Here is a 9,270-nt window from a genome sequence, read left to right on the forward strand (position 1 = left end):
GCCTCAGAGGTACGTCACTGCTTTTATATTCAAGTCCTCGCAAAATAAATATCATCATTGCATTTGCCTTCTTAACTACCGACTCACCCTGCAAGTTGATCTTGAGAGAATCCTGGCTGGGACTCCAAGTCTCATTGCACTTCAGACTTTAAATAGTCTCTCTTTTCCACGTTGTACTCCATCTGCCAAAACTAATGCCCTCTAGTCCTCAATTACCCCAACCCTGGGAGACTGAATGCATTCACCCTATCCATGCCTCTCATGATCTTATAGAAGTGTATAAGATCTCTCCGATGTTCTAATTCCTGTAACTAAGTCCCTTGGGTCCTGGCAACATCCTTGTACATTTCTTCTGCACTCTATCTAGTTTAATAACATCCTTCCGAAAGGTGACCAAAAAGTGAACACACTACTCCAAATGTAGCCTCACTAATGTCCTGTAGAACTGCAGCATAACTTTAAAACTTTTATACTCAGTGCTCTGACTGAAGGCCAGTGGCCAAAAGCCTCCTTCACTGCCCTGTCTACCTGGGACCCCTCTTTCAGAGAATTGTGAAATCTGTTTCACTAGACTTCTTAAGACCCTACCGTTCACCATGAAACTCCTACATTGATTTGACTTTACAAAATGCAAGACCTCATACTTGTCTATATTGAACTCCATAAGCCATTTCACAGCCCACTTCCCCAGCTGATCAAGACCCTGCTGCAATTTCGAATGACCTTCCTCACTGCCCATTTTAGTATCATCTGCAAACTTACTGATCATGCCTTGTACATTCTTGTCCAAATTATTCATGCGGATAGCAAACTGCAATGGACCCAGCAGCAACTCCTGAGGCACCAAACTAGTCACAGGCTTCTAGTCCGGCAAGCATCCTTCCACAAGCCAATTTTGTATCCAATTTCCCAGCTTCCTCTGGATTCCATGTGCTCTAACCTTCCAGAACAGCCTACCATGGTGGAATCTTACCAAATGCCTTACTGAAATTCATGTAGACTACATCTACCGCCCTGCCCTAGTCAACGTTTCTGGTCAGTTCATCAAAGAACTCCAATAAACTTGAGGCATGATCTCTCAAACAAAGCCATGCTGACTACTCCTAATCAAACCCAGTCTTTCCAAATGCATGCAAATCTTTTATTTGAGAAGATTCTGAAACTTACCTACACAGATATTAGGCTTACTGGTTTACAGTTTCCAGGTGTTTCTTTGCAGCTCTGTGAATAAAAGCACAACACTTGGTACACTACACTCCAGTCTTCCGGGATCTTTCCAGCGGCTAACTCTGCTGCCAGAATGTCAGTCAGTGCCCCCATATCATCTTTTTGGGCTTTGTTTGAAGTGTCATTGAAGGTGTACTTTTGCAGTGGCTGCTTGTGAGCAAATTTTGCTATTACCATAATGCAGGTTGTTTGAGTACTTTCTAAACTGTAGGACATGCTCTTAGACAAAACATAAGAATTGACATTTTTTGTAAAGGAAATTGTGCAGAACCCAACTCGAATACTGATCAAAAATTCCTTAGTGTATAAAACCTTATGGAAATTGCATAATCCTCATGTCATTAAAATGGGCCAAAAGTGAAACACAAGCAATAGAAGTTAATAAATAATCTTTCTACGTATGCAGCAACTGCAGAAAGATCACAAATATTTTGTTTGTATTAGGTACAGTTATATAACTGTACCTAAATATCTGCTGGAATTAGGCAATTGCCTTTGTCTATTAGCTGGAAGATAGACATCATAAAAATGGAAACTGGAAAACTCGTGCAGTTCAGGTTTAATGTTTTTCCATTCAGTTCTTCAGGTCAGTACAGCTGCTCTATCTCAATACCATATTTCTCCCCATACTCATTAATGCTTTAAAATTGAATGTGTCTATTTCTTGATTTTTCTATTCACTCATGAAATGAGTGTGTTGCTAACTTAAGTCAACATTTATTGTCTAGCCCTAACTAAGGGCAGTTAAGAGCCAGCCACGTTGCTATGTGTCTGGAGTCCCATACCAGATGAGCTAAGGATGGCACCATCCTTCCTTAAAAGGCATTCAGTAAACTAGATGGGTTTTTCCAACAATCTACGAAGGTTTTGTGGTCATCGATGGGCTCTTAACTCCAGAGTTTTAACAAATTCAAATTCTATCATCTCCCACAGCAGGTTTCAAACCCAGGTCCCAAGATTAATAGTCTGGTGAGAATACCATGAGGCCATGTCCTTCCGAAGTGCTTGCTGCACCTGCCGGTTGGCTTTCTCTGATGTACAAGTAAACAGACATCCCTTTGTACTTCATGCTTCCCAATATATCTTCACACTGAAGTGTGTAGCTTTACATTTAGCTATACTGTCATGTATCTGCAAAATGTTTGCCCACACAACTTGTCAAAATCATCTTGAAACTTCCTTGTGTCATCCTCCCCTCCCAATCCTGCCTATATTATGTGCTGTCAGCTAATTTGCAAATATTGCATTTTGTGCCCTCATTCAGGTCACTTATATATACCATGAATAGCTAGGGGTCAACATTAGAGTGGTGCTGGAAAAGCACAGAAGGTCAGGCAGCATCCAAGGAGCAGCACCACTCTCATCTGGACTCTGATCTCCATGAATAATTAGGGCCTAAGCACTTAACATTGTGTTACCCCACTAATCAATGCCTTGCCTCTTGATCCCACCAAAAATCTCCATCCCACAAGCTTCCTCAGACTCTCAACCACTTTTCTCTCTTGAACCACAGTGAATTTTTAATGTTGCGCATTCTGTGATAATTGGAAACAAAACATTAAGTTACCGTTTTTGGCACTAGTGAATGTGCAGGGGCAAATGAACTATGACTTAACTACCAAGTCATTCTGTTGTTTTTGCATTGACCTCAAGTCAAATCCTGATGAGACTCGGACCTAATACTTTTTTAAAAGAACACTTCCAGTACTGTTCAGGCTTTTACACATTTATATGGTTAAATCTCAGCATTCTAAATAATTTTAATTTCCAGTCTTTTGCAATGTTGGAAAACAACTAACCAGCTATGTGATGCTCTGTTCAAGGTTTGCAACAAAATATGCAACGGTGAGGCTTTATTTTGAGTTAAAACTTCACAACACGTGCTCTATATTTAAGATGTGTGCTTGCAATAATTTGTAATAATTCAGTAACAAGGAGTTTGCATTTCAAAGAATTGTAATAGCTACTTCAAATTGTCTTTAACATTTATGTTTATTGCTTACTCGCAATCATTGTTCCTGTCATTAGATTTTTTAAAAACAAAATTTCAATTCCTAGCCAATGATACCACATCCCCAAACAGATTTTTCAGAAATTAAATTCATATCTGCATGACCACACAATTGCAATTGCTAAGCATTTCTGTAAGAGCCCTAACTAGGATACAAAATAACTAATTTTTAAAAATAAATATTTGCTATAAATTCGTGAGGTTGCCATAAGGATATGAATGAAGTTGCAATGCATTTTGCATCTAGTTTTGTGAGTACATCAATCTACACAGATGACAAGGATTACTGAAATGCCAATATCTGATCATTAATGTTTGTAAATCATCAGTCCTATAGGAAAAGCCAATGACTTGTAATGATTGACCATGTGTCAATTTTCATTATATTGAATTCTGGAATTTTCAGTTTGAGATTATTTTCCAAAATGATGTCCATTTTTATAAAGCTTCCAAATTGGTATTGTTGTAAATTGCAAATGGTGTGAATTAAATGTGCAAACTGGAAAATAACCTCAGCAAGTGTTATTGTAGAATGTGAACTTCAGTGAAGAATTATTCAGGATTATCATAACCCTTTTTCAGTGTCCAGGGATGTGAGGTGGATTAGCCATGTGGAATACAGTGTTATTGGTTGTGTGTGTTTATTTTGGGGGAGGGGGAGGTGACTGGGTGGGATGCTCTGAGTTGTTGTGGACTTGTTGGGCTGAATGGCCTGTTTCTACACTATAAATAGAATCCCTACAGTGTCATATTCGATGATGGTCTGTAGATCCATAAGGCTATATAATTTCAAGAGGTGTTTTCAATACTTGAAAGATATGAGCCACCTAACAATGTAACTATTTAACCTTCTATTATAGCAACAGTTTTTATTTTGCTAATTACTGGATTCCAATTGAACTGTTTCATTTTTCTTTTGAACAGGGATTATTATTCCAAAGTGACACCGACGCTCCAGTGAGTACATCACAAACATGGAAACGTGCAAAGGGATTGGAAGACAGTAACAGTGAACAGAAGACACTTGTGTTGGTACCAACTGGCAAGTTTGTTTTTTTTTCTTTTACCCCCTTTTTTTTTCACCCTGCCCCAGTATTGCAGAACAAAATACCAAGGCTTTCCAACAGTCTTGTTCGTAGTCAGCATGAAACAAACCGTTCAGTCCAACTAGGCCATACCAACTGTGATCCCAACCTAAACTACACCTACCTAGCTGCATTTTAACTGACTCCCTCCAAACCTTTCCTTTTCATGTACTTATCCAAATGGCTTTTAAATTGTGTAACTCAACCTGTATCTATTCCTCCTCTGACAGTTCATTCCTCTCACAAACCCCTAAAAAGAACCCTCATCCTTAAATCTTTCTGCTCGCACCTTACATATATTTCCCCCCATTAGGGAACAGATCTTTGCTATTCACCTTATCTATACCCTTCGATTTTATAAGCCACCTACAAAGGTTGCCCCTCAACTCCTATGCCCCAGCTAAAGAAAAATCTCTGAACCACTACATCTGTTCTACGACACTCGCCAAGGTCCTACCATTAAGTGTACAAATCCTACACTTGTTAATTTACCAAAATGCAATACTTTGTATTTACGCAAATTAAACTCCACCTGCCACTCATTTGCTCAGTTAATCAAGATCTCTTTGTAATCATACTTAACCTTCACTGTCCATTATGCCAACAATTTTGGTGTCAAATGCAAACTTACTAACTGTTTCCGATATTCTTTTCCAAATCATTTTATATAACATGACAAAAGTGGATCTAATACCAACCACTGGTCACAGGCCTCCAGACCAAAATAAAAACAAACCTCCACCACCACCTTCTCTCTCCTCCCATCAAACCAATTTTGCATCCAATTGGCAAGCTCACCCTAAATCCCATGTGATCTAACTTTTGATAAGGGTCTGCACAGCAGACTAATTAATAAAGGTTTTACTAAATAAACAAATGTCTCCTGCTCTGTCATCAGTTTGATGTTGCTGCTCTTTGAAGCTTGTATTAACGGAATTAAAAATGATTCATTTGTCCCTCCCAAATAAAATGTAAAATTCAACTTCTGATACCAGCTTTACACTCCAGAACAAAAAACGTTGGGTTTCCTCCCACAGTTCAAAGATGTGCAGGTTAAGTGAATTGGCTATGCTAAATTGCCCATAGTATTCATGGATGGGTAGGATACTGAGGGTTGGTGTGGACTTGTTGGGCCAAATGGCCTGTTTCCACAGTGTAGGGAATCTATGGTATCTGGTTATAGCAGACACCTTGGACCGAAGGGTCTGATTCCATGCTGTATGACTGTAATCTCTTGTTTGAAAGGTTGACTGGACATTTAATTTAATCATCTGTTGATCATTGCAATTTGAAAATGATTTCCACATTAAAGAAAGGTAGCTGTGCAACCTGTCCTGCAAGTAACATTAAGAAATTACTTAAATATAGTGACAAAAATAATGTCTTAAATCCAAGTGCTAGTTCTAGGAATTCAGAAATCTTGGTTAGAGTAACAAGTTGCTGAATCTAATCATAGCATATTCAGTTTTTGAAGTATGCAGAATGCAATGTTCTGCTATGTTAAATTGAATAAAGCAAATAACAAGATAGTTACTAATTGAAAAACAATATTCTTAACTATCCCAGTATCTAATTTGCCTTCAGTATTTTTGATCGAGTATTTATTTCTGGTCATCTTTTACTTTCAGATATAGTGTCAAGGCTTCTCACTCACTCAGCAGAGAGCAGTAGCTTGCCAACACTCACCAATTACGACTGTGAAGTGAATGCACCTATCCAAGGCAACAGAACCTTGCTTCAGGGTGAAGAAGTTCTCAGAGCATTGGATCAAATCAACTAAGTTCACAGGGCTGAACAAAATAACAGACAATGGTGAAGCCCCCATCACCCAAAGCAGTTATTTATATTTTCTAAATCTGATTGTTATAGAAGCCTGGCTACAGTACTGAAGTTTTTCTGTTAGCAGTACTCCACCACTGACCCCATCCATGACCTGCTGTTTATTTGCAGTATTGGTCTAGGTCTGTAATTCTACAAAATATCATCTTTATACTTGATGCTTTTAGGCACATGGACAAGCCTAGGATGGCATTTGGAGGATCGATTATATGAGCGACACATCATATGTAAATGAGTTTGTGGTCTATTTTAAAGAGCATTGATAACATTTTACGTAAGTGTCTAATTTATAATGGTTTTCAATCAAAGATGTTGAGCAAATCTTAAAGGGAACGTAGCACCTTTTTTCTAGTCAGAATTGTGGCCATTCGTTAAACTTGAATGGGCAAGATTGTCTATGATGCTTAGATATTTCACTTACTTTAGGATACTTGCCTGACAAGCATTGTTGCTTTGCCAGCTGTTAATTGTAGCCACAATTGCACAAAATATATTTTCTTAAGAAGTACCAGCAGTCCTTTATGCAGTATGTTTTGCAGTTATAAATCTAGTTTTTAAAAGGATAAAGCTACAATGATTTTTTTAGTTATTTAGTAAAAATCATGTTAAGCGTGGAATGCATACACAAATATTCACTTTAATTTTCATTTTTAAAATCTAGAACAGCTTGTGTTAGTCAGCTATGAGGACTGACTTCCTGTCATGTAGCTGATGGTTGGAAATATTGAATGTGGACAATATCTTAATTGTGCTGTTTAACATTTTATTGATAATTAGTCTCTTGATTGTCAGCACAAGTAAATCCGACTATAGTTGTACAAGTTCATACTATAATACCATAGCAATACATTAAGTATAAATGTTGCTGCTTATTCTGCAATGTGTAGGTAGTAATATCCAGTGTAAATGTAACTGAAATAGCATTGTATTAGAAAAAGATTAGTTTGTTTGGTTACCCGTTCTGTCTTGAATCTGAAACACCCTGTCACTTACAAATCCCAATTAAAGTAACAGGTAGATTATACTGTATGTTATTTTCCTTTCTCGACTTCTTCCAACTTACCATTCCCAGCCCCAAATCAGTTCTTGACTGAAATGGTTTCATAGTCTCACTTTTGCTCGTGCAATTGTACCGTATGCTCAGTCATCTTTTACTGTTTGTGGTTGGATCGAACACTAACTGTATTGTTTTATTACATCAATAAACATTATATGTGGACCAGGCTCACTCATTAGAGTGTGTAATCCTTATTTTAATTTTTCTTGTAGCCAATTTAGAATTGGGGGAGGAGGTTTGGAGGGTCTATGGGCTGAATGGCCTTTACCTGCACTGCTGTGATTCTATAATTGCACTTAGCTAAGTGATTTACCTTACCTCTCCATGATTGCATAATTATGGGCACCTCAACTGAAACATGCGCCCTAAGTGTTCTTAGTGACATCACCTCAAATATATCTGGTGTTCAGCTTCTGATGAACATTCTCAGCTGAAGTCTGGCAGCAGCTTTGAGAAAAATCTCATACCCAAAAGTTGTACTCATCTATAAATTTATCCCCACAGCAATGTCACTGTTCTTTAGAAGCAAACAGGTTCAGGAGTAGGCCATTTGGAGCTGGCACCACCTTTGCATGATCACACGGAATCTGTGTCCCACTCCCACCCTCTTCCCCATTCAGCCCTCAAGAAATTCTTCCTTAAGTCAGCACCCCATTACTTATAGCCTCTGGTCCTACGTTTTCCCATGAAGGGAAACATTCTCTTAGCATTTATCCTATCAAGCCACATAAGAACCAGCTTATGTTTGTTTCACTGAGATCACCTCTCAATCTTCTAAAGTCCAATGAGTAGAGTGAAAAATTAACACTCCTCTCTGAACCTATATTGCCACTAGGTACTCTTTTCTCTGAATCAAAACTGATTTTGGGTTGCCAGAGATGGTGTCATGGTAACTGTCAACAGTCTAGATTGGAGTAATTTGAAATATTGGGAGTAAAAATGGAGTCAAACACATTTCAATACACCATATCATCCAGCATCATAAGAGCTTGGTGGAATGTCAAAGTGAACTTTCTACTGTCCAAGGAAGTATGGAACTTAACCCTATATCTGATCAGTAATGCCTGTTTGTCAATGTGAGCAATTTTGATCTTACTGTTCATGTAAAAACAGATACTACAAACTTAATTCCACACCTAATCCCTATGGTCAGGCATTGCACGCTAAAACCATTTTATTCTTAAGATTATAGCAGGTCAAAACAGCATACTATTTATAATTTAACTTCATCTTTATTTATCTTTGAGAAGCGAAGCAAGCATTTTAGCCAAGTTGGTGATTAGCTTCGAATAATTTACAAGCCCTCGGGATGTTCTACATCTTTGTTCTGTTGTCCCAGCTTTCAAAATTCCTTCAACCCTTTGTGTTGGGGGATACCTTCACCAGTGATTTGATGACAGAGGAATGTTACATTTGAAACCATGACAGTTTATTATAATCAAACACAACTAACTGCCTCAGTGGATACAGACCAGGTGCTACTCTTTAATTACCCATATTCTTTTTAATCTATGCAGCTCTTTATTTAATGTAACTGTACATTAGGCACTGGTTTAGTTTTGCAAATTTAATCTGTTTATTATCTTTTATCATGATACCAGCTTTTGATACTTAATTGCTCAAAAAAGTAATTTATGCACTTCCAACCTTTCCAAAGTCTTCCTGTCCCTCTGTACCTAACTCTATCCAGAATATTATTTTCTCCTTACTCCTTCCCATCCTTGTTTCCTCCTACTACTACTGCCAATCACAAGTAATAGACTCATCCTGTCATTAATTGTAATGGAGCAGCAGACTCAGAGGGGCTGCATGGCCCACTCTTAAATCTGAAAATGTGTTGCTGGAAAAGCGCAGGTCAGGCAGCATCCAAGGAACAGGAAATTCGACGTTTCGGGCATAAGCCCTTCATCAGGATGAAGGGCTTTCCTGATGAAGGGCTTATGCCCGAAACGTCGAATTTCCTGTTCCTTGGGTGCTGCCTGACCTGCTGCGCTTTTCCAGCAACACATTTTCAGCTCTGATCTCCAGCATCTGCAGACCTCACTTTCCCA

At 38.3% G+C, this 9,270-nt stretch overlaps 1 protein-coding gene across 4 annotated transcripts in view; it reads left to right on the top strand.

The window, feature by feature from the left end:
• Window positions 1-7,386, top strand: part of hif1aa (hypoxia inducible factor 1 subunit alpha a) — a 64,172-nt gene extending 56,786 nt beyond the window's left edge. For all 4 annotated transcript variants that reach the window (XM_060829341.1, XM_060829338.1, XM_060829339.1 and 1 more), the window contains 2 exons: window positions 4,163-4,280; window positions 5,952-7,386. In XM_060829341.1, coding sequence (XP_060685324.1) covers window positions 4,163-4,280; window positions 5,952-6,103 — 270 coding nt within the window. In that variant the 3' untranslated portion in view covers window positions 6,104-7,386. The remainder of the gene's footprint in view (window positions 1-4,162; window positions 4,281-5,951) is intronic.
• The last annotated feature ends 1,884 nt before the right edge of the window (window positions 7,387-9,270 follow it).

Source organism: Hemiscyllium ocellatum, chromosome 8 (genome assembly GCF_020745735.1).
Source record: "Hemiscyllium ocellatum isolate sHemOce1 chromosome 8, sHemOce1.pat.X.cur, whole genome shotgun sequence".
NCBI classification, from domain to species: Eukaryota; Metazoa; Chordata; class Chondrichthyes; order Orectolobiformes; family Hemiscylliidae; genus Hemiscyllium; species Hemiscyllium ocellatum.